At 38.6% G+C, this 26,883-nt stretch overlaps 1 protein-coding gene across 2 annotated transcripts in view; it reads left to right on the top strand.

Annotated features, from left to right (window-relative positions):
- Positions 1-26,883, top strand: part of eIF3a (eukaryotic translation initiation factor 3 subunit a) — a 399,865-nt gene that overhangs the window by 307,036 nt on the left and 65,946 nt on the right. For both annotated transcript variants that reach the window (XM_090385008.1, XM_090385009.1), the window contains one exon: positions 22,121-22,357. In XM_090385008.1, the coding sequence (XP_090241134.1) occupies positions 22,121-22,357 (237 nt within the window). The remainder of the gene's footprint in view (positions 1-22,120; positions 22,358-26,883) is intronic.

Below are 26,883 nucleotides of genomic sequence, written 5' to 3'. Positions count from 1 at the left end.
AAGTCTTTCTAAAATTCTGATGCCCCCTATGTAACGTTGGGAAACACCGATATACATATTTTTTATATTCAAAAATTGAATTATTCCCTAAATAAAGCCTAATTACAACTGTTCAGGACACGAGACTTAGATTTTAGGAAGAAATCATTAGGAAATTATTAATAAAAAAATAGTAAATAAATTTTCAAAACATATAATAGACATTGTGATATCCAGTCGATTTCTTTTCTTTAGTAACAAATCATTTATGGCACTAAATCCACATTCAGCTAAATATGAAGATGAAAACGGTAACAATAGCTCTCTTGCAAAGTTGGTTGAATTTGGGTATTTAATTTCTGTTTCATCACAAAGCCATGCCATCCCTTCTTTTATATTGAATAAAGTTTTAACTGACTCATCATTTTGCATTTCTGAGAATTCTTCTTGGTACTGCATTGATACATCAGACAAATCCACTAACATTGGTTGCATCATCCAGGTTGGAAAATCAATTTGTTTTAAATCAAAAAACCTTTCTTTTAAATCATCGGACAGAATTTTCAGATGATCAACAATAACAAATACAGCGGTATCAGTCACTTCACATTTTTGCAGACAACGAAACTGTTCAAATTTTTTTTAAAAATATATTTTTGACATAATTTAATAAATGTAATGAAACCAAATGTCTTCGCTTTTGCATCGACGAGAGTTTTATTTGTTCCTTGAAGTTGTTTATTTAATATATTTAGTTTTTCAAAGATATCGGCTAAATAACTCACAAATGCTTTACCATCGACCGTTAACAGATGCTTCATTTTAGGTTTGTCACTTAAAAAGTCACTAATAGTATCAAATAGTTCCATAAATCTTTTCAAGCAGTTCCCTTTCGAGAGCCACCTTACTTCAGTATGAAGTAAAAGTCTCACATGGTCTTCATTTTGTTCTTCACAAAAAAGCTTGAAGAAACACAAGTTTTCCCTATGAATAACACAATGCACAAGAAGCATTTCTGGATTCTCATCTTTCATCAATTTTAAGCAGCCATTTTTCTTGCCCATCATATTAGCATTAGCATTAGTAGAGGCATTTGATGCAAGAAAGCAAGCTTATGCAGCATCAGCCAAAAAAAAAAAAAAAAAAAAAAAAAACCACTTCCACTTTACCCCTCTGTTCGTTCAAAATACCTGTCCAGCTGAGCCTTAAACTTATTTAGGCTATCAACCTCCACGACAAGGGTTGGAAGTCTGTTCCACCAACCAACCACCCGCTGGCTAAAGGCAAATTTCCGCACGTCTATCCTACATCTGTCTTTCCTCAATTTGAATTTATGCCCTCTCAGGTGATTCTTCTGAGCTAGAGGAAGAATCCCATCAGCGTTGAGCATGCTCAAACCATTCAAGGCTTTATACACCTCTATCAGATCACCTCGCTGGTGCCTAGTCTCCAGACACTGTAATTTGCAAAACTTAAGCCTTTCTTCGTAAGAGCACCCCTTTGTTCCATTCACTAATCTTGTTGCCCTTCTCTGTACTAGTTCCAGCAGCTCTACATCCTTCTTGAAATGCGGCTTCCAGACCTGTATACAGTACTCTAGGTGTGGCCTGACCATTGCCTTATACAAGGGAATAATCACCTCCTTATCCCTGCTGGAAAACTTCCTGTATATCATTGACAATACTCCATGAGCTACTCTTGCAGCCCATCTGCACTGCTCAGAGAACTTCATATCTGCCTGCACAACCACCCCCCAAGTCCCTTTCATTCTCTACCACTGTCAGTGTAGTACCACAGAGTTGATACGTTGCTCTGGGGTTGCTGTTTCCCATGTGTAGTACTTTACATTTGTCAATGTTAAACTTCATTTGCCACCTCTCAGCTCATCTGCTCAACCTTTCCAGATCCTGTTGCAGCAGCATAGTGTCAGTAGTGTCCTTGACAACCCTGCCAACCTTCGTATCGTCTGCAAACTTGGACATTAAGCTTGATATACCATCATCAATATCATTTATAAATACAGAAAACAATAATGGACCCAACACTGAGCCCTGAGGGACTCCACTAATAACATTAGTCCACGATGAGCAGTGTCCATTGATTACCACTCTCTGTCTTCTGCCACTCAACCATCCCTTTATCCATAGCAGCAATTTGCTTCCAATGTCACACTGCTCCAATTTGTGTAGCAGTCTTCCATGTGCAACAGTATCAAAAGCCTTTCTAAGATCCAAGTATATAATATCAAAGTTATTCCCTGCATCCAGTTATTTTGTGACTGCATCATAGTATCCAATCAAATTGGTCAGACAAGACTTCCCCTTAACAAAACCATGCTGTGTCCGAGCTATAACTGAAGTCTTGTCTAAATGATCCTGCAGTGCTTCTTTAACCAGTGCCTCCATTAATTTTCCTGGAACAGAAGTTAAGCTCACAGGTCTATAATTACTTGTGTCAGCCTTTGATCCTCCTTTGTGAATTGGGATCACATTTGCACATTTCCAGTCTATGGGTACCTCCCCTGAGTCCAAGGAAGCTCTCATAATTATGGCTAAGGGTTTGCTTACTTCCTTTGCTGCCTCCTTTAATATAACTGGATAGATCCCATCCACCCCAGGTGCCTTTCTTGTGTTTATCTTCAACAATTTCTCCTCCACTTTACTCCCAGTTATTTCAAGATTCTGTAGCTTACTGCTAGAGTTGAATACACCTCTGGCATTCCCCTCGCTGAATAACTCCTCATGTGTGAATGTCGATGCAAAATATTCATTTAGTTTGTTAGCTGCCTGAGCAGGATCATCAACAGTTGACCCATCAATATCAAGTGGACCAATCTGATTCATCCCCTTCCTTCTAGAGTTTACATAAGTAAAGAACTCTTTGCTGTTTTTCTTTGCATCCCTTGCCAAGGATTTCTTGTAATCTGCCTTCGCCTGCCTAACCTCCTTTGTAACTTGGTTGCATATCAACTTGTATCTATCATAGGCTTCTGTGTCATGTGTTAATTTGTAAGTATCCCATGCATTTTTCTTCTCTGCCATATGTCTCATTAGTTCATCTGACATCCACTTAGGCCTAAACCTTGAACAATATTTCTTAATTGGTATGTAAAGCCTAGTAGCTTCCAAGATAAGTTCTTTGAATGCTTCCCATTTTGAATTTGCTGTTGGTAACATCATCAGTTGGTCCCACTGTATAGAATTTAAATTATTAGGAGCACTATCTGCAGCGCAAGATGTTATATTTTTCATTGATATATTATTGTGATCTAAGTATTTTTTTAGCTTATTATATATATATCTTTGGAGGTAATGGTGCTCTCTAACGATTTACAGAATAACATTTCTTCAGCAAAATTACCTTTATCAATATATCTTACATAAGTTATCAGTACGGCTTCACTGTCTCTCAAAGTTGAGTCATCCATTTGCACTGAGAATTTTCTTGTTTTCAGCTTTCCAACAAGTTGTATTTCAATATCTTCACTCATTTCATCTATTCTTCCGCTAACAGTATTGTTATTGAGTGGCTTAGCTTTCACGTCTTTGTCATCTTTTTTCAGAACTGTTTTAAGAAATGCTGATATTGATGGTTTGATTAAATTTTCTCCTATAGTATGATTTTTCCCAGATTTAGCAATGAGTAAAGAAATTTCATAACTAGCCTCAAGAGTACGATTGACAGTTGCAGTATGAGCAATAAACAGAGACTTTACCAACAATTCTTCTTTTGTACAAGTTAAGTCATAGTAGGCGGTTGTTTTAAACTCTAGACGAGCAGTTTTTGAATTGCCCCCCTGAACAATCAAATTTCCCCCATGTGGGGCGTGGGACCCACGTTGGGAAACACCGCTGTAGACACTGAATGCACACTAACAACATATAACTCAAAACTAACTACAAAACTAAAACTAAACTGAAAGCAGAATTGCCAAGAAGCACTATTGTGCAATGTGCAGCTAAAAGCAATTCCCTGTCTGAAAATGAGTTTGTAAAGAGTTTTATAAACAACACTGAGACTTCATTAATACAAACCCAGAGTGGGTGCTCCCTTTTCAATAAGACTTCTCACCTATATAAAGAATAATGAAATGGTGTACATGACTAGAGCTTGAAGGACAGGGTGGATGCCCTCGAAGGATTTAAATTGAAGGCCCATCAAGCTCTCAGTTGCCCACATCAATGCCAGAGCTTGCACTTGAACATCATGCAACACAGCGGCAACCCCCAAGACAGAATGCGCTGGTCCCAAAGGAACTAGTTGTTGTCGGTGACTCTTGTCAGGGAAACGGGGACCATATTGTGTAAAAAGGATAGGTGGAACAGGACCAGGGTATGTCTGCCAGGGGCAAAGGTTGATGACATTGTAGAGCAGATATCTTTTAAGGGCACAGAGGGTCATATTGTTATACACTTTGGTACTAATGATATTAAGCATAGGAGACAGGCAGAATAACTTAATAAGTAGAGGTCAATGTTGAAAAAAAAAAGAAAAGAAAAAAGTTGCGAGTTAGTGTCTAAATTGAAAGTACAAAGGGTACTAGGAAAGTTTTGCAATACAGCTTTGCAATACATTCAATACACCTCTCCATCCTCCGAAACCAATCTTTAAACCAGTTCTGCCAAGTTTCACTAGGGAGTAAAGCACACTCGTTGTCCCAAGCCCGTAGAAGGTCCTCATCACTGGAAAACCGCCTCCCTTTTAGCTTCATTTTCACATGCGGGAACAGTGCAAAGTCGCAGGGAGCAAGGTCTGGACTGTAGGGAGGGTGCTCGAGAAGTTTCAGTCCTGTCGTGGTCAAATATTCGGTGCAGGCTTTGGCACGGTGAGCTGGAGCATTTTCGTGATGGAGGTACCAGGTGTCCATTCTTGACTTTGGCCGCAGGTTCTTCATAGATCCAATGACTTTAGGCAGGCATTGTTCAGTATACCACTTAGCTGTGACTGTCTTCTGCGTGTCCAAAACGACACATTCCACAATTCCACTCGATTTGAAAAATACAGCTATCATTTTCTTTTTTACAGATCGGGATTTTCTGACAATTACGGGTGTGTCGTCATCATCAAAGACCCAAACTTTGTTTTGAGCCTTGGTCGGCAGATCGTAATAGTACAGCCAAGTCTCGTCACCTGTCATGATGTTGTTCACATACCGAGATTGTCCCTCATCAAACTTTTTTAACATCTCCCGGCACCAAGTCACACGTCGTGTCATCTGCTCTTCAGTCAGTTGATGCGGCACCCAGAGAGAACAAAGTTTCTTCACGTGCAAATGATCTTGCAGAATCGAACGAATTGCTGGTGCATTTAGGCCCAAAGTATCCTCTATCTGTTGGTAGGTCACTCGCCTGTTTTCGTCAAGCATTTTCCTCACAGCAGTAACGTTTTCCTCCGTAACTGACGTTCGTGGCCTTCCTGGCCTCTCAGAATCCTTCAGAGTGAAATTTCCCCTTTGGAATTCTCTATACCACCTGAATATCGTTGTACGATGTGGACAATCATCATCTAGTGCAAGAGTAATTTCTTCTAAGCACTGGTCTATGGTTAAACCACACACGAAATTATACCGCAAAACTGTCCGTATCTCATTTCGTGACCATGATGCCATCACAAGCACTTTACACTCTCACTACTAATGAATAACTGAGTCCATCGACTTGGCGCGGCGGCTACTATGCACGTATGAACATGTCTCAACAAGCAGCTTCCTGTGATTCATTGTTGCGTCATATTGCAAAACTTTCCTAGTACCCTTTGTATCAGCAATTCTGCCCAGGCACGATAGGCAAGGGTTTATGATGAGAGCCTTGTCAATCATTTCAGCCCTGGATTGTGCAAAGACTCAAGGGGTAGAATTTTTTTTTCAGCCTAGTCTGTGCTTGTTAACAGGAGAGACTGCTTCTGCAGGGATGGGACACACTTGAATAGAAAGAGTGCAAGAATATTTGCTGATGCTATCGAGGCAGAGTTAGGTGGTTCGGAAAACTGCTAGCTTGGGGGGGGAGATACATGGACTAATAGATTAACGGGGGCCGCTGGCAGAGGTGAAGGTGATACTTACACTGCTTCTATTGAAATGCATTTGAGCAGCAGCCTGGAAAGCAAAGCAATGGGATTTCCAGGACTGCTGAGAGTCATAGTGGAACAAGTAAATACATGGGCTGTGTTAGGGTAACTAAGAGTAGAAACAGGTGCATGTATTCTTGTGTGTACACCAGTGCTAGGAATAGAATTAATAAAAATAATGAACTTGAAGTGCTAGTCAAGACATCAAAGGCAGATATTGTTGGGATGTCAGAGACGTGGTGTCACACAGCCATAGGCAGTGAAGAATTGGAATTTGGGGAGTACAATGTGTACAGAGGGGATGGATGGGAAGGGAGGAGGCGTTATGCTGTTAGTTAAGAAACAAAATCTAAGGAAGTGCATCCAGTTAATGTTGGTGGACAGTGCTGTGTTGAGTGTTTGGTGTGACATAAGCACTGGGAAAGGAAAAATTTCTATTCTGAGGGTAGGTGCGTGTTACGGAGCCGATGAGTATAATGAGCAATTGCACAGAGAAATAGAGTGGGCCAGTAAATCAGTGTCTTATAATGGGGGATTTTAATTTTCCAGAGATTGACTGGAATTTGTGGTTTGATTACTCACACACTAGCAAGGCTTTTGTGGATTTATTGGATGATTGTTTTCTACAGCAGCATGTTTGACAGGCAACTAGAGGGAGTGATACGCTTAGTGTGATTATCAGTAGTGATTCTTCCTGCATTCAAAATCTGCAGAAAAAGGAACCACTGGGTGGCAGTGATTGCTGTGTGCTGAGGTGGGATTTACTCAGAGAGGTAACTACCATTAGGGGTAATGGGAAGGGTTTTTGCTTTCGTAAAAGGTGACTATGGTGGTCTGAGAGAATATTTAAATTCTATACAGTGAGACCAACTCATGATATTGCCAATGGCAGGTTCAAAATGGGAGGCATTCAAGGAAATAATCTTGGAAGCTACTAGGCTTTTCATACCAACTAAGAAATATTGTTCAAGATTTAGGCATATGTGGATGTCAGATGAGGTAATTACACATGTCAGTGAAGAAAAATGCATGGGATATATATGTAAATTAACAGGTGACACAGAACCCTGTGATAGAAGCTGGTCTGTAACCAAGTCACAACACAAATGCAAATTACGAGAAATATTTGGCAAAGGATGCAAAGAAAAACATCAAAGAGTTCTTTAGTTATGTAAACTCTAGAAAGAAGGGAATGAATCAGATTGGTCCACTTGATGGTTCAACTGTTGATGATCCTGCTCAGGTATCTAACAACCTAAACAAATATTTTGCATCTACATTCAAACATTAAGGAGTTATTCAGGAAGAGGAATGCCATGGGTGTATTAAACTGTTGCAGTAAGCTAGATAATCTTGTAATAACTGAGAGTAAAGTGGAGGAGAAATTGTTGAAGATAAACTTAGGAAAGGCATCTGAGGTGGATGGAATCTATCCAGTTATATTAAAGGAGGCAGCAAAGGAGGTAAACAAACTCTTAGCCATAATTATGACAGCTTCCTTGTGCTAACCCGGCAACCCAAAGGTCGCGGGTTCGATTCCCGCCTCGGGCTTGGATCAAAGTACGGCAAAAACCTTGGGAGGTGCAATATGGCCACAGAAGCCGATGCGCCAACAACTACCAAATCAAAAAAAAAAAAAAAAAAAAAAAAAAACCCTTGTGCTAAGGCTGTCCAAGAGAAGAATGTTGCATATCGTAATTGGCTTGTTTCTAATTCTTCAGTTTCATTTTCTTCCTACACCAAAGCCTCCAACAATTGTAAAACAGTTATTAATCAGTCCAAACTAGAGTTTGAACAGGCTAAGAGTAGAAAACTTGCTTCTTGCCCTAATGGTAGCCGAGCATGCTGGTCTCTTGCCAAAGCTATTGGCCGCAACTTTTGTCCATCTCTGCTCTCACCTCTGTCCAAACCAGATGGTTCTGTTGTCACTTCAGACAAGGATAAAGCTGACCTACTAGCATCCCATTTTTCTTCCGCCTTCTGTATTAATGATCTTGGTAAAACACCTCCCACCATTCCCAACATGCTCCATCCAATGCCTCCTGTGGTCTTCTGTCAAAAGGATGTCAGAAGGATTTTGACGAATCTTGATGCTAAGAAAGCTCCAAGTCCTTATGGTATTTTTCCACTTGTTCTCAAAACCTGTGCTCCTGAACTTACTCCTGTTCTTTGCAGCCTTTTTTGGCTTTTTTATTCCAAAGGTGTTTTTCCTTCTGCTCGAAAATTTGCTCATATCCAGCCAGTTCCTAAAAAGGGTGACAAATCCCTTGCATCCAATTATTGTCCCATTGCAATTACTTCTACTCTTTCTAAAGTAACAGAGAAATCAATTAACCGCCAAATTTTAACTACCTAGAAACCTTCCGTCTGATCAATGGTCGCCAGTATGGATTCCGTCAGTGTCAATCCACTGGTGATATTCTGGCTTATGTTACCCATTTATGGACAAATTTAATGGAAAAGTTCAGGGAAACACAAACAGTTGCTCTTGACATCTTAAAGGCTTTCGATTGTGTTTGGCATAAAAATCTCCTAAACAAGCTTCCATCTTATGGTTTGCCAACTGTTTTTAGTAATTGGTTATCCAGTTTTCTCTCTGATCACTTACTGATGGTGGATGGCTCTCTGTCTTCTAACTTCTCCACTAATGCCGGTGTCCCCCAAGGTTCAATTCTTTCCCCCACTCTTTTCCTCTTGTATACCAATGACCTTCTTCCATTGACTGGAAATCCTATCCATAGTTTTGTCGATGATAGCATATTGCATTCAACTTTCCATTTTGAGAAACCTTGTCCTGCTCAATCAGCTTCAACTTCTCGAAAATCTGCTACCAATTCCTTAAATGCCGATCTTCAGGTAATTCTCCAGTGGGGCAAAGATAACTTAGTTGATTTCAATCCTTCTAAAACTCAGTCTTGTCTTATATCTCGCAAAAAGGATTCTTCTGCTCCTATGCTTATCTTTAGTGACACTCCGATTTCTAGGCAAAAGGATATATCTCTTTTGGGGATTACCCTGACTTCTAATCTCTCTTGGCACAAGCCCATTACAAATATTGCTTCCTCTGCATCTAAAAAACTTGGTTTTCTCTTTCGCTCTCGGCGTTACTTTTCTTCCAAACAGCTGCTCACTCTGTATAAATCGCAAATCCGCCCTGCCATGGAATATTGTTCCCACATCTGGGGTGGTGCCCCCAAAACCTCTCTCAGGCTTCTTGATTCCATTCAGAAGAGGGCAGATAGGTTAATTAATGATTCATCTCTAACAGAGTCTCTCCACTCGCTGTCTCATAGACGCACTGTTTCTGCTGCATGCCTCTTCTACAAATACTTCCATGGGCACTGTTCTTCTGAATTGGCTTCTATAATTCCTGCTCTCTCTCTTTCAAAACAGTTTGAACACGTGCCGCCACCAGCGAACATCCATTTACTGTCCAACTTCAAACACACAGAACCAACTTTTCATCTTCCTCATTTATTCATTCAACTGCCGTTTTCTGGAACAACCTTCCTTCATACGTATTTCCTGAAAATTACAATCTACAGAAGTTAAAGTCCAATGTCAACAAATATCTATCTTCTTTCATCTTCTCAACCTCCAACCCAAGCACGGTAATAAGTACTATAGGTTCTAATACCTCTCGTGTTTGGGGTTCACAAAATAAAAAAAAAAAAAAACTATGGACTGGAGATGTACTGCTGTGACCCCAATCCACAAAGGAGGATCAAAGGGAGACAGGTAATTATAGACCTGTTAGTTTAACTTCTGTTCCGGGGAAATTAATGGAGACTGGTTAAGGAAGCATTGCAGAATCATCTAGACAAGATTTTAGTTATAGTTCGGACGCGACATGAGTTTGTTAAGGGGAAGTGTTGTCTGACCAATTTGATTGGATACTATGATGTAGTCACAAAGGAACTGCATGCAAAGAATAATTTTGATATATATTTGGATCGTAGAAAGGCTTTTGATACTGTTGCTCATGGAAGGCTGCTGCACAAATTAGAGCAGTGTGGCATTGGAGGCAAATTGAGTAGGAGAAGACTCTAGGCATCTTTAAGAGAACCACTCTACACGTTCGTTGCCACCTAAGTGACGTAACAGGGCTTACCATCGAGAAGGTGTGCATGAGTGGATTTTAGGGAGGCAGGCTAACCGGACTTCTCCTAAATCTTCTGTAATAGAGAGATATTGGATCCATCAGTGTTTTAGGCTGAGTGTCTGATAACACACAGGATACCTGTTCCCCTCTAAGCCCCTACTATTATTATATATATGTACAGCCTAATGAATAAGCAATAATATGTATACAAGTCATTCATTTTGCATGGGAGGGTGGGATGGTAGCCTGAAATTGGCAGTGGAGATGCAGAATGTGTCACAACTGACATGCGATAACATCAGCAAATTTGAGTTTTGCCAGGTGGTATGAAATTACAGTGCAGTGGGTAGAAGAATTTTGGAGCTTCTCAGCATTCCAAAAACCTGGAATATTTTATGGAATGCTGAATCCAGTTGTTCGTGATAAGTTTAAACACCCGGTTGTTTGGGATTGCATATTTGGATAAGAGTCTTCGAAAGATTGGTCATATTGGCTTGGGAAGACTCTGCTCAGAGGCTCAGAAAATCACTCAAAAGTTCAGGAATGTTGGCAGTTCAGCAGTTGACATTATGTATTTTTTAAAAATTAAACTAAGAAATGCTCTCAACCATTCTGTACATCCTATCATAGTGTAGCTATGGTAGGGTTTACATCTTTATTTTATTGATCAAGCTGATTAAAGATGCTATCTTATGTGAAATGCATTGATCTCTCAAATTGTGAGACTACCTATGCCATATGCTGCATTAATAACACTTCTCTAAAAAGAAAAATATACTGTTAGATATTAATATTTCAGTGTCACTCCCCAGATGGCTATTTTGATGCTTGCTAGCACCTCATCAAATGGGATAATGTGAAATACACTGTATGTACATAACCTTTTGTGTCATTCACAGAATTTGAGAACAAAAGACAACAGCAGATTGTTATTAAGAATATCAGTAAAGGAACCTTAATAATGGTTTCCAACTTCAAACATAAACTCTATGTGTGGCAATGCCATAAATAAAGTAGCATATCCCAAGATACGTTCTGCTCTAAGGCTAGTTCCTCATGATGGTAAAACGCCAGTGCCAAAGCCACCAGAGACTTAAGCCTGATTCAGAATCGGAAAAGGAGTCTCCAGAAAATGCAGAACTAAGAAAGAGTACAGATCCAGACTTCTAAACTCTTGATACTGCAAAGCTGAATCCAATCACTTAGGCAGAATTGAACGATTTGGTCAATTTGTTCTACTGCCAGTCCTTGAGCAATGGAGGCTTTTCATTGATTCATTCAAGTTTACTCCATAATGGAAATAAGTATCCATCTATTCCATTGACCCATGCAGTTCACGTGATAACATGTTCACCTAAGAACATCTAGTTACGAGAAACTACATGTTCTTTTGCAAAAAAAAAATATGGCAACAAGTTTACAAATGGAATGTCTGTGCCGAAATAAAAGTGGTAGCTTTGCTGACTGTATAGCAAAGTGGATACACTAAATACTTTTTTGTGCAAGTGGAACGGCGGGGTGAAGGATTGCTACTACAAGGTAAAACAAATATCTAGATCGCTCAGAAACTATACTAGGCGAGAAAAATGTAGCACATCCTCCTTTGGTGAATAAGTCTAAAATTTATTAACTCCACTGCACATCAAGCAAGGTTTGATACAAATATTTGAACCAACTAACTGTTACCAAAATCAAATTCTAAATGGAAAGCATTCAGAGAAATAATTGCAGAAGTTACCAGGCTTAGACCTATATGGGTGCCCAGATGAAGTGTTGAAGTGCAAGGTGGATACACTAAATAAACTGCAAGATAATACACTAAATATCTTTTTATGCGAGTGGAGCTATGGAGCTAAGGATTGCCACTGCATGGTATAAAAATGGCCTGCTCAGAAACTACATCAGGCCAGAAAAATGTAGCACATCCTCCTTTTTAGGATAAGTCAAAAATCTATTTACCTCCATTGTACATCAAGCTAGGTTTGACAAAAATATTTGAACCAACTAACTGTTATAAAAATCACATTCTAAATGAGAAGCATTTAGAAAAATAATCACAGAAGCTACCAGGCTTAGACCTAAATGGGATGCCCGGATGAACTGTTGAGATGCAGGATAAAAAACACGAGATGCATATAAATTATCCGGTAATACAGAAACTTATGTTAGATATGAACTAGTATACATTCAAATCACAAAGGTTAGGCAAGACAAGGTAGATCACGTGAAATCTTTGGCAAAGAATGACAAGAAAAGCAGAAAAGACTTCTTTACTTATGCTAACTGTAGGAAGGGGATGAATAACACTGGTCCACTTGTTGTCAATGGTTTGACTATTGATGATCCTGCTCAGGTTTCAGAGGCTGAATAGTTATTCTGCATCTACATTTGCACATTAGGAATTTTTTGGTGGGTGGAGTGCCAAAAGCTTATCAATTTCTAACAGGGAGCTAAATGACTGTTATAACTGAAAAGAAATCTGAAGAGAAATTGCTGAAGTTAAAACATAATCTATCCAATTATATTAAGGGAGGCAGCATTTCCATCCTTAATTCTTTTTCTCCCTATCCTGTGCTTCCTCTCTCTCCTTTAAATCCTTTGCCACCTTGTCCTTCCATCTCAGCTTAGGTCTCCCCCCTTTTCCTCTTCCCTATCACCTCCAACTTTTCGCACCTCTTCCCCACATACTCCTCACTTCTTCGTTCCACATGTCCAAGCCACCTCAACCTAGATTCCTGCATTTTTTTACTCAGAGGCTCCACCTTAATCGTACCTCTGAAGTCATTTCTTATCCTGCCCTTCCTCGTCACACCACACATCCATCTTAGCATCCTCATCTCCGCCACTTCCACCTTCTTCTGGCCCATGTCTCAGCACAGTACATCAATGTGGGTCTAACCACAGTTTTATACAATCTTCCCTTCATTTCCCAACTTACTCTCTTCACGCAGCACCTCACTCATCTTTCTCCAGTTCAACCCTCCACATTGCACTCTATGCTGTATTTCTGCACACAATCCCCCCCCCCCTCAACGTTTGATCCAAGGTACTTAAATTTCGAAACTGATGGTAGCTTTTCTTCCTGCAGTTTAATAGAACTCATCTTCTCCATTCACTGCCATATATTCTGTCTCTGTTCTGATTATCCTCATGCCTCTCTCTCTCTCTTCAAACGCTTTCCTCCATTCCTCCTATTTCTTCTCTACCTTTCCTTGGGATGGTTCGCACAGTACTATATCGTCTGCAAACAGTATACTCCATGGTGCTCTACTCTTCACATCTCTCGCCAACACATCCATTACCAGATCAAATAGATATGAGCTAAGAGCTGATCCCTGGTGTGACTGAGGGATTACAGAGAATCCCTCAGTCATACCTACCCTACTCTTAACCTGAGTCACTGCTCCCTCATACATTTCCTTCACAAGCTTTATGTACTTTTCTGATGCACCCTTCTCCCTCATACATCTCCATAACTCTTGTCTGGGCACTCTATCATATGGTTTTTCCAAGTCTATGAACACCATGTGCAAATCTACTTGCATCTCCCTGTACCTTTCCATCACCTGCCTTAAAGGTGATGGAAAGGTACAGGTGAAACAACAGATACAGTACAGGTGAAACAACAGATACAGTGGTACAGTGGAACAACAGATGTGATCATCTGTTGTTCCACTTCCCGGCATGAAACTGAACTGTTCCTCTCCTATTTCCATCTCCTGCCTTATCCTTCCTTCCACAATTCTTTCCCAGATCTTCATTGAATGAGACATTATTCCCTTGTAGTTCCCACATTCCTGCACATAAAATAAAATCACCCTTTCCTTTATAGATTGGCACAAGTATACTTTCCCTCCACTCATTTGGTATCCTCTCCTGCTGCCACAGTTTTTCCATAAGGTCCCATAAGATATTGATCCCTTCTTCGCCCATACTTTTCCATACCTCTACTGGTATCTGATCAGCACCTACTGCTTTCCCCCTTTTCATTTTTCTGAGTGCACTTTCCACTTCTTTCCTGCTTATGCCTTCCACTACTCTTTCATTCGTCTCTCCCTCCTCGCATAATGCTCTTGGCTTTTCCTCATTTCATAACTTCTTAAAATAGTCTTTTCACCTTTCCTTAACCTTCTCCTGGTCCTGTATCACCACTCCCCCTCATCTTTTATCTGTTTTATTGATGAGGAGTTCTTTGATGCCTTGTGTCTTGCTTTGGCTATTCTCATCAACTGCCTATCCCCATCTTTCCTTTTTAGTTTCCCATAGGCCTCATCCACTGCCTTTGATATTGCCACAGCCCTTATTTGCTAATTTATATGCTTCTTTATCTTCCTGGCTACCTGTTAAATCCCATCTTTTTTTCATCTCCTTTTGTTTTATCACAGGTTGCACCTCCTCATTCCACTACCAGGCCTCCTTTCCCTCTTGCACCCCCTTTCCTGATGTATTCCCCACAACTCTTTATAACTTTCCTTATGATACAACTATTTAACTTCCACTACTCTTGCACATCTTCTAGTAACTTTATTCCTTTTAGCACCTTTTCCCTAAACTCCTTCCTCAAACTCTCCTCTTTCAATCTTCACCATTTTATCCTTTTCTCCCTCTGTCTTGAATATTTCCTACTTTTGTCCGCTGCAACTTTCCAATTGACCACAAGCAATCTATGTTGTGCAGATACACTTTCTCCGTTTATCACCTTGCCTCCTATGGAACATGATATTGTCAATCTGGCTTATCCTTTCCCACTCTTGTATGTTATCAGCTGGCTTTCTTTCTTTTCGAAGTAGGTGTTAACTGTCGCCAGGTCGAATACCACTGTGTGTTGTACTATCCACTCCCTTTCCCCATTTCTTTCCCCAATACTCCACCTTCCAAACACCCTTCGTCTCTCTTGCTTCTTCCTAAATGTCCATTTAAATCGCCTCCAATAATCAACCTCTCTTTCTCAGGTATTGCCATGACCACTTGATCCATTTTCATCCGAACACCGTCATTTTCCGCATCCTACTTGTGGGGCATACGCACATACTATTGTGGTGAAGTGTTCACACACCTCCAGTTTGACGCTCATAAACCTGTCACTCCTTGGTTAACCTCACGCACTCCACCCTTTAACTCCTTATCAACCACAATAACTACTCCATTTCTTCCTCTCATCTGCTCCCCACTAAAGAACATCTTCTACTCTTAACTGAGCTCTTTTGCTTTATTTTCCTTCCACCTTATCTCTTGTAGGCAAAGGATCTTCACTCTTCTTTGCATCAAATCCACAATCTTTCTACTCCTTTCCAGTCATCGTCCCGATGTTCAATGTTCCTATTCTAACACTTTTCATCCTCTTCTTCTTCTCTAGTTCGACTAACGTCTTTAACCGAACCCGTTGTTTGTTCGGTAGCCCTGACCCTTTTCTCACAGTTTCCGGGCGACGTGACTGCGTGTTGCTTATGGGGTACGCCCTAGCCGTTCCACATACATTTTCCATCATTCTGTCATTTTCTTTGGTTTTGGCATAGTTTTTATGGCCGGATGCCCTTTCTGATGCCAACCTTCACCATTTATCTGGGCTTGGGACTGGCACCTACTGAGGCTGGCTTGCCCCCCTCGGTGGCTGGCTTTAAGGGGCAGCAAAGAAGGTAATCAAAGACATAGCCATAAGTACGAGAGCAGCTTTGGATTCAGGGAGGTCCTGTGGTCTGAAGACATGCTTAAGTGGCCCTAATGCACAAAGGGGAACAGAGCGTAATATGAGTAATTACAGAGCAATTAAGTTACTTCTGTTCCCGGGAAAATCATGGAGTTGCTGGTTAAAGAAGCAATGCAGGACTGTCTATGCAGGAGTGCAGTTATACTTCAATCATGGTATGAGTTTGTTAAGTGGACATCTTGTCTGACCAATTTGATTGGATACTATGTTGCAGTATCCAATTAATGAAACAGTTACATCTGGAACACATCCCTCAAATATCTATTTACCTCCATTGCATTTCTGCTAGATTTGATAAAAAATATTTTTGAAAGTGATTGACAAAAAGGAGTAGCTTCCTTTGAGTCAAAAGTTTCCTCAAATCACTGAGACCAAGATAAAAAAAAAAAAAAAAAAAAGGGAATTTTTGTGGGTTCTCAAATTAAACTGTTCTTCCAAGATGATGAATTAACTAATGCATTAAATGATCCAGAAGCAAGAGCCTGGAAGACTTTTTTGGCAATGAGAAATCAAAAAAATTACACACACACACACACACACACACACACACACACACACACACACACACACACACACACACACACACACACACACACACAAAAACTGTGGATGAGCTAACTTTAGCATAGTCTGGATGGAACATGTTGTTCAAGCTTCATTCCCATTTAAACTTTTTTCCCTGAAAACTTGGGAGCAGTCTCTAATAAACATGGTAAAAGGTTTCACCAACATTTCTCAAATAGAAAAAAAAAAAGATACCAGGGAAAATGGAGTCCAAATATGTTGGGAGACTGCTGTTGGAATCTCATACAGGAGACATCAATGGATGATTATAAAAGGCAAAAAATGACAAAAGTGTTTTTTTTTTTTTTATCAGATAAACATTTCTGTAAATACAATAAGGCTAACCCATTGTTCCATATTTAGTACTGTATATCAGTATACTAAACGTTTATCTGATAAAAAAAAAAAAACACTTACAAACATTTTCTTAAAATAAATGAAATGTTATTTATTTACTTTTTTTTTTACTAGAAACTGTTTTTGATGTGAATCCCTTTTCCCTTAAAATTGGTGTGTGTGTGTGTGTGTGTGTGTGTGTGTGTGTGTGTGTGTGTGTGTGTGTGTGTGTGTTACAGCAATATGCTTGCCATATTTGAATTCAGTTGTGTCAAATCTACAAGAATCACCATGAATTTTTAGAGGGAATGAATTTTTTCCCCCTTTTCAACCAGAGTAATTGAATTTTGCACAATGATCTTCAGTTCCCATACAAAATTCGAGTCATCTGTGAGGTAAGAAATCAGGATAAAATTGTCCGAGTAAAGTTCTCTAGACAATTTATGGACATTTTCGGAAATGATGCAAACGTCTTGACTGTTTTGATTATGTTGGATGAGGCCCATTTTCACCTTACTGGATTTGTTAACAAGTAGCGCTTTCACTATTGGTTGCAGACTAACCCAATGGAGCTGCACCAAAAGCCCCTACATAGTGAGAAGGTAACGATCTGGTATGGTGTATCTGCATTTGGAATAATTGGACCTTACTTCTTTTTAGTTGAGGAGGTACACAGGTTCAGACAAAGTAATCTGGCTTCATCAAGATGGTGCAAATCTGTACGCTTCAACACGAAGTATAGCATTTTGAGGAGAATATTTCCTGGATGCTTAGTTTCAAGGTTTGTTGACATCCATTGGCAGTAAAGATCTCCCAACTTGACCGACTCTTACGTTTTTTTCTTCAAAGATATCTAAATGTGAAAGGTTATACAAAATACAAAACAAGAAATATGAAACATGACCACTCTCAATTCAACAACTAAAGGACCTGATTACAGAAGAAATTGGAAGATTAAATTTGTAACAGCAGGTAATGCACAGTTTTATGCTAAGATTGGTAAAAAAATGTTTTGCCTGTGCTAGTGGTCATTTGGAACTGGTAATTTTTTAAATTTTGCATTTGAATACTAAACTACATTTGTTAATATTATTTCTTTAAATAAAGATTCTCAGTTTATATCTCATGTTTAAAAATAATTCAACAAACAGTCTAATCCTACTGCCCCGCCCTTTATACTATAATATAAAACAATAAAATGTTAAAAAAAAAAAGTAGAAAATTTAACTAAACTATTCATAGTAATAATTTATTATGGGGAAGTAAAATGTAATTAGATTGCAATAAATATTAATATTTAAATTTAAGAAAAACTTGAACCACAAAAAAATACTTCTGCAAAATACTTAAAAGTAGTTTATAGGGTTATAGGTAAGGTAAGGCGTTATTTTGAAAGAATAAAAAAGCAAGAAAAATTTTATTAGTGTTTAGTTTACTGTGTATTTTGCATACACAGTTGTGCTCCTGTATCCGCTGATTCAGTTACCTGCGGTTAATGTAATAGGATAATCAAGGTTATCTTATTACAATGCCCAATGTAATAGGATAACCTTGATTACCAACCAGTGTGAAACCTATTGATAAGTAGCTTTCATTGTAAAGACAGACTTTTTTGTGTCCTTGTTGCACTAGTGCAGTGAAATGACTTGGAAGATTGTAATTCTTCACTAACCTAATCAGAATTGTCTGTAAGCTGAAATCTTCAGTCCTCGTCTTGCTTCGCACCTCATCTTCAAAAATTGCCACATTGGACCATCAGACATATTTGTAAAACACAAATGCAAATAAAATATAAAACTCCATGGTTTGCAATGTTTACAACAACAGTAGTTTGGGGTGATAATTCAAGAGGGAGAGGCTGACCACCATTCTCCCCTCTGTGCAATACACCGCTTGCCAATTCTCAATGGCCTCACCTATCTTGTGTCAAAAACTGAGAAAAGACTCGAGCGAATGAACATGGTCCTAATGTACACTGCCATATGGGGCTAAAAGACCAAATAAAATTAATAGAGCTGCTCGGTCACTGTCCATCTCTCAAACACTAGCACTGCATGGCGTGCGAAGTTCAAAAAATTTTTATATATATATATATATTTTCCCCCCCCCCCATCTCTCGCAGAACCATGGTTGAGAAACTCTGCTCTATAGGATAGAGATATATAATATGCAGTTAGATATAGTCCAGTGGGAAGATTCGTGGAATATACAGACTTCAAATAATTTTTATTAGATTAAGTCATGTAATCAAAACATTGTACTCTGGCCTGACCGGGAATTATAAACAAATTTCCTATTTCCAAATTTCCTGCTTGAAATTTCCTAGGGCTGCTAACTCTCTTAAGTGCGAATATTGTGACACCTTTTTAATGATCAGGCACTTTTTTTTTTTAATATCCGGACTTACTATATTTATGCATATTGCTCCTACTTTAGTGCTTTTAACCATGTGAATAAGCCCTATACACGCAGCCTTATTTTATCTAACAAAGAAAATATTTTAATTTGTTTTGACCTTAGACTTGGCACATTGTGGTACTAGATTGCTAGTTCACAATGAAACATAAATTGCCCTTCCTCATTTTATTATTATTTTTTTTTTTTGAAGAAATCTGAATTTCTCTCATGGCCATTGAATGTTCTTGCCATCATCCAAATCAATAACTTTATCATTGTTATGTAACACATTTTACGCCCATTTATTTTTGATGATTACATTAAATGCGTAATCTTGTGTACCTTGTTTACCTTGTTAATGTGTACCTTGTTAGTTATTATTAATAGATTTTCTATGCATTTATTATTGTACTCTGCTTTAGTTCCTTCCAATTTGCAACTGATATGTACATAGCATGTGTTATGTTTCTAATATCTAACTCTGTCTCTTTTCCTCTTGTCAGAATCATCAAAACAACAAAAAAAAAAAAAAAAAAAAGTCTTCATTTGTTTCCGTTGATACAAAAGTTTTTAACTTGATATGACTTCCAGTTCTTTAGGTTACATGAGGGTTATGGTACTGGGAAGTAAGAAAAGGCACTTGACACATGCAGTCTGCATATATAGATAAAATTTGTATATTATCAGGGAAGTTTGATTCCAAGGCTAGAGTCTCCTTTAATAAATCTTCTCCTGCTTTTTTTCTAATAGAAATTCAAAATACATACTACCTTCTGATAGATAAAGATTGTTGGCTATGGATAGCTTAGGAAGAGTTAAAGGACTCCATTCAAATTGCATTTCTGCAGATCAAATTGCCATATAATGCTGATTTGACATAAAAAAAAAAAAAAAACTATAAGAACCACATGTGGAAGTATGGAATGCTCTGTAAATTATATACTGAAGGTGTAAGAATTCTTCAGAGTTTGTCCTTCATGCTATCCATTTTATGGTTGCATGTACCAACATTTCTCAACTAGGGTCGATACAGCATCTTAATGCTGTGTAAACCCTAGATGGTTGATACAGCATTAAGATGGCACAAAAATTGGCAGCTTCAGTCAATTCAGGGAATATGGACACATGCCAGTGGATTCCATCTTTTCCTCTAAAAAAAAACATTTCATACATTTTGCAACACCAAATACGAAGGATGCGGAAAGGTCAGGGAATGACCACCGCATGTCGTGGAGCAATATGGCCTTAGTTGCTAATGCTCCTAAAAAACCAAACAACAACAACATTTTGCAACCATGAAAACCATTGCCAAAATTCTCAACTTCAATTTAGAAATTTCTGTGTGCATCAGTGTATAGCTTTTAGGAATCTTAATAGATCATAAACCTCTTCTTTTTTTTTAATTTAATTTTAATAACACAAAACAGCAAAGAATATCCTCTGAGCAGAAACTAAATGCCATACAAGATCTGTCAACAATTAAGTGGAAGAGCCAACCATGACTTACCTTGTTATGTAGGGAGCCTTAATATGATCTGACCTTGGCTGTGAAGTACCAGGATATAGCTCAGCATATAGTTCTTGGCTTGATCCTGTTCATCATAATCATCAATATAGTCTATATCAATATAGTCATCAATATAGTCCTTTGGATTGCCAGGCAGGCACTTTACCACCTGGCTAGCCAGGTAGGTAAAGAGCCTGCCTGGCAATCCAAAGTTCGCAGGATCGAATCCCGCCTCTGGCTTGGATCAGAGTAAAATGCAAAAAGTTTGGGGGGTGCATTATGGCCACAGAAGCTGATGCACCAACAAAAAAAAAAAAAAATAAATAAATAAATAGTCTATATGCAGAAGCATTTCAATCACCACTTCTTTATCAGAAGACAATTAATACTATGTTATGATTATAAAATTAGATCAAATTACACCCAAACTAATGTATACTTTTCATTCCTGAATGGGGGATACCTTATGTCCAAAAATTGCTCTTTTGCTTCACCTTTAGAGCTAAGACTCAAACAACTGATAATGATCCTTTGTGTGATTATCAGTAATGTTGTGATTTATCAGTGTGTTTTTTTGTTTTTTTTGCCCCTTGGAAGTGTGGAACCACTCAGTGTGACGTAAACCTCCAAAAATCAAACATATGTGTTACTCAGAGAAAACATTATGTAGATGTATTATGCCCTAATGAGTGTTTCCCAAATGGCGTTAAAAAAGTTCAGGGACTGGCTTTATATATTGAAATGAGTGTTTCCCAAATAGTGTTAAAAAAAAAGTTCAAGGACTGGCTTTATATATTGAAATTGTGGTGTTGTATTGTAGTAAGTTCTGCCTTAACATGTTTGGTGAATTGTGTGGGTATAGTAACATGGGAAAAACCAATTTATCTGCAATTTCTGAATTAGTGGCATATTGAATAAAAGGTGTTTTTCATGTTTCATCCCATTTTAAAATGAATGATTTTACTGAGCAGTGAATTTTCAGGAATTATGAAAAGGCGCTATAGTGGGGAAAGAAAAATGTGCTTATATCCAGGCTGCATTTTATCCATCACGGTATATTTAAATACACAGACCATTTCTACCAAATGGGAGAGGAGGGCACTTTAGAACCATTTCTCATCCTGTGAAATCAGTACAGAACAAAAATAAACATAATAGAAACACCACCTAGTTTGTTTAGCGTCCTTTCTTGACTGAATCAAGCTGCAGTATTTCACACTCCCCCCCCCCTCTAAATTTGTTCCTATATTAAGAATGGTTTCTTGAATTTTTCGTAGAGAAATAAAAAAATAAATAAGGAAATAAAACTACTTGAAAGTTATAGTAAGTTGTAGCTGCTATTTTGTACCTACCACTAGTGCAAAAGAGCTAAAATAAAAATAAAAATAAAAAATCCTCGTAGTGAATTGTAAAATATATTTTCCTTTTGTAATTCTCCCCCCCCCTTTATTCATCTTCATAGCTGGTTGGAGAGAACGTGAATTGGCAAAGAAGGAAAGTTGGAGACCTAGAGAACAGGATCGAGATAACAGAACACGTGATGATGAACAGGAATGGAGACGAAAAGATGATGAGACCCCTCGGAGAATAGAAGAACCTTCCCCGAGAGAACGAGCACCTCCATTGGATGACTGGAGAAGACGAGAACCACGAGATGAGCGTGAAAAAGAAGATTCCTGGAGAAGAGATGATGGTGGTGGTAAGTTTATTTTATTAATGAAATTAGTCTACTCCATTTCATTTCATTTCACTTCAGTTTTGGAGTCACTGCATTATCACTCTCAGATATCAGGAGTAGCTTTGCTCATTAGTGAAATGTAAAATCATTCAACAAACTGAAGATTGTTCTTTGTTCTTACCCCATTTCTTAGAGGGAAGAGATCACATATTGGTAGGGAACAAACTTTGAATATTATCTATTTTCAAAATTTATTCACTGAAGAACGTAAGGGCATGCAGGGATATACAGTTTAATAAATGAACACAGTGCACTGCATTGTTCCCCCCTCCATAATTTAAGCTGACTGCATGGAATAGTTAAGGACTGAAGCCTCAGGTTACGTAGGAGTCAACTAGCATACAAGTTAGTGCAATTGCATCATTTCTGTATGAAGCCAACTACTTAGTAGTTATAGATTGGCATCATTAAGTATATCTCATATTGTATCATGGCAACTTGTGAAGGTATTCACGAGTTGCCAGGATATTACACTATCTCGCATAAGTAACACTTTGCCACAGGAGAAGACTATTGTTACTTATTCTCTGGGGATACCATCACCTATATGGCACCATTTCAGACTTTACTGGCTCCTCATCAGTGGGTGGGCAGGTACTCTGGTGTTGCAGTGATGACAATCCAATTGCAAAGTATAACTCCACAATCAGGCATAGGCACATCATAGCTGTTGTTGTTATTTGGTTTTTAGGAGCATTAGCAACTAAGGCCATATTGCTCGGGGATATGCAGTGGTCATTCCCTGACCTTTGCATCTTCCGTACTTGGTGGTCACGGGCTTGAACCCCGGTCTAATCAAGAAGTGTGTGCTACGCACTGCTGCTCCTGCCCACCTGGCTACGGAGGTGCCTGCACATTATAGCCTTAGCAGCTTATGTGCCATTAATCCTCTTTAACAACAACAATCAGGCATCTCTTATAGTAGTAGCAGTGGCATGTGATGCAAGAAAGCAGTGTATGAGCTTATGCAGCATCAGCCAAAAAAAAAAAAAAAAATCGCACAACACAAAAAAAATTCCCTCTAAAGGTTTCTCCAGTTCCTCCTTAAATTTGTTTAACCTATCAACTTCCACGATGACAGTTGGAAGTTTGTTCCAGCAATAACCACCCACTAACTAAATGCAAATTCCACACATCTATTCTACATCTGTCTTTCCTCAATTTGAATTTATGCCCCATAGGTTCGTAATCTTAACAAGTGGAAGAATCCCATCAGAATTCAGTACGCTCAATCCATTCAAGGCCTTATACACCTCAACCAGATCACCTTGCTGATGTCTAGTTTCCAACCATTGCAGTTTGTAGAACTTCAGTTCTACAAAGCCTCTTTTGTTAAGAGGAACCCTTCATTCCCCTCACCAATCTTGTTGCCCTTCTCTGTACACGCTCAAGCAAATCTATATCCTTCCTAAAATGAGGCCTCCAGACCTGTATGCAGTACACAAGGCATGGCCTGACCATTGCCTTATACAGAGGGACAATCAACTCCTTTTCCTCGCTAGCAAAATTCGTATATATCATTGACAAAATCCCATGACCTGCTCTGACAGCCTGTCTGCATTGTTTAGAAAACTTCATATCTGACTGTACAATTACTCCCAGGTCTTTTTCATTTTCTACCACCTTAAGTGTAGTACCCACAGTTGGTACGTTTCTCTGGGGTTACTTCTACTCATATGCAGTACAGTAAACCCCCGCTATTTGCGGGGGTTACGTTCCTGAGAAATGCCGCGAATACCGAAAACGCAAATACTGAGTTATGGCTCCCATAGTAATAAAGGTGTTCCGTTCCAAAGTATGAAATATATAAGAAAAACTAGTCTAAAATTTTGTATATGTATGTATTATATGTGCCTTCATAATATGACTATGTACATAGAAGTACATAGTGAAATGAAACATATGGCATCGAAATGAAAATAAGAAACAGTTTAATATTAAATGTAATATTTATTAGAAATTTCAAACAAATCTTTCAAACTAGTGCCTTTGCTAGCTAAAAAAACTTATCCCACCAGTGCTATCACCAGTTTCGCTAAGGTGTTGATAAAGGAGTTTTGGCTTTTCACGAATAATGAGTGAACTTAACGGAATTTTATTTTGAGTTCGGTCTTCTATCCACAGATTTAAAGCTTTTCCATTTTTTCTAATTTAACATCACGAGTTACAGAGCAAATTTTTGAAGCAATTAGCGCATTTTCACAGACACTATGGCGGATTTTTTCTACCGATTTCTTGATTGATCATACTCTTGACTCATTGATTTTTTAATGTTTTGCCACTGAGAAGACACTTTCACCATTAGAAATTTTGTCTAATAACTCAATTTTATTCGCCAATGTCATCACCTTCTTTGATAATGTCACATTCACATTTCCCTCATTATTCGTAGCCATATTTTTGTACAGGTTAGAAAGAACTTGTCCAAATAAAGTCACTTTCTTCTGTTAACACGCTCAAAAAAGTCTGTTTTACACTGCAAAATGGTAGATTTATCAATTTTGTAAGCATATCAATTTATAAATTGATAAATTTATTCAATTTTAAAAGCATATAAATTAAAAACAAACGACGAAACCTTCCATGGCAAGTGCATAACACATACCAAACAAGGATTAGCGAGAAACATCCATGCTCGCGATTTTGTCACCCCTGTCCCTCCACCCACTGAGCGCTGTTTTGACCGGGATAGATAATTTTAGCCACGCCCATGTTTTTTATGCCAGAAAATGTTCAAGGCGCTTTAAAATTCACATTTTTTTAAGGTTTCATTTTATGTTAAATCAGCGACCGCGAATACAGATACCGCAAATAGCGGGAGTTTACTGTACTTTGCATTTGTCAAAGTTAAACTTCAGTTGCCACTTCATAGCCCATCTGCCAAAATTTTCTAGATCCTGTTGCAGTAGCACACTGCCATTACTGTCATTAACAACCTTGCCAACGTTTGTGTCATCAGCAAGCTTCGACACTAAGCCTCATATACCTTCATCAGTATCATTAATAAATATACAAAACAACAGTGAACCCAACACCGAACCCTGTGGGACTCCACTAATAACATTAGTGCACGAAGAGCAGCACACATTGATTACTACCCTCTGTCTTCTCCCATCATCCTTTTATCCATTGTAGCAATTTACCCTTAATACCATTCTGCTCCAATTTGTACAGTAGTCTTCAATGTGCACAAGAATATGATATCAAAATTATTTTTTGCATCCAGTTCCTTTGTAACCACATCATAATAACCAATCAAATTTGTCAGACAAGACTTTCCCTTAACAAACCCATGCTGTGTCTGAATTATTGCTGCAGTCTTGTCTAGATGATCCTGCAATGCATCATTAACCAGTGACTCCATTATTTTACCCGGAACAGAAGTTAAACTAACTGGTCTGTAATTACTCGTGCCACCCTTCGTTCCCCCTTTGTGAATTGGGGATACATTTGCACATCTCCAGTCCGTGGGGACCTCCCATAATTATGACTAAGGGTTTGTTTACTTCCTTTGCCGCCTCCTTTAATGTAACTGGATAGATCCCAGGTGCCTTTCTTATGTTTAACTTGAACAATTTCTCCTCCACTTTGCTCTCAGTTATTACAAAATCATTAAGCACCCTTCTACAATCTGATAACCTTTTGGCATTTTCAAACCTTAATAACTCGTGTGTGAATGTAGATGCAAAATACTCATTCAGTTTGTTTGCTCTCTGAGTAGGATCATGAACAGTCGAACCATTGATATCAAGTGGACCAATCAGATTCATCCCCTTCCTTTTAGAGTTAAATAAGTAAAGAAATCCTTGCTGTTTTTCTTAGCATACTTTGCCAAAGATTTCTCGTAATTTGCCTTCGTCTGCCTAACCTTCTTTGTGACTTGATTACAGACTAGCTTATATCTACCATAGGCTTCTGTGTCGCCTGATAATTTATATGCATCCCATGCATTTTTCTTCTTTGTCACGAGTCTCATTAGTTCATTTGATAACGATTTAGGCCTAAACCTTGAACAATATTTCTTAATAGGTATGAAACTTTCAGTAGCTTCCACGATTAATTCCTTGAATGCTTCCCACTTAGAATTTGCTGATAGTAACATCATCAGTTGATCCCACTGTACAAAGTTTAAAAACTGTCTGAGACCACTGTACTCACCTTTACGGAAGCAAAAACCCTTTCCTTTACCCCTGATGGTAATTATATCTAAGTAAATCCCACATTAGTACACTGTGATCACTGCCACCTAGTGGTTCCTTTATCTGAAAATTCTTAATACACGAATGATCACTGCTGATAACCAGATCAAGAGTATTACCCTCTTTGGTTGCCTCTTGAACATGCTGCTGCAGAAAACAATCATCCAATAAATCCACAAAAGTCTTACTAGTGTGCGAGTGACCAACCCACAAGTTCTTGTCAATATCTGGGAAGTTAAAATCCCCCATTATAAGACATTCTGATTTACTAGCCCACTCTATTTCTCT

The sequence above is a fragment of the Mastigoproctus giganteus genome, chromosome 11 (genome assembly GCF_048544385.1).
Source record: "Mastigoproctus giganteus isolate SK-2022 chromosome 11, ASM4854438v1, whole genome shotgun sequence".
NCBI lineage: Eukaryota > Metazoa > Arthropoda > Arachnida > Uropygi > Thelyphonidae > Mastigoproctus > Mastigoproctus giganteus.
Note: the sequence above shows the minus strand (reverse complement) of the source record. Positions and strands in the feature narration are given on the sequence as shown.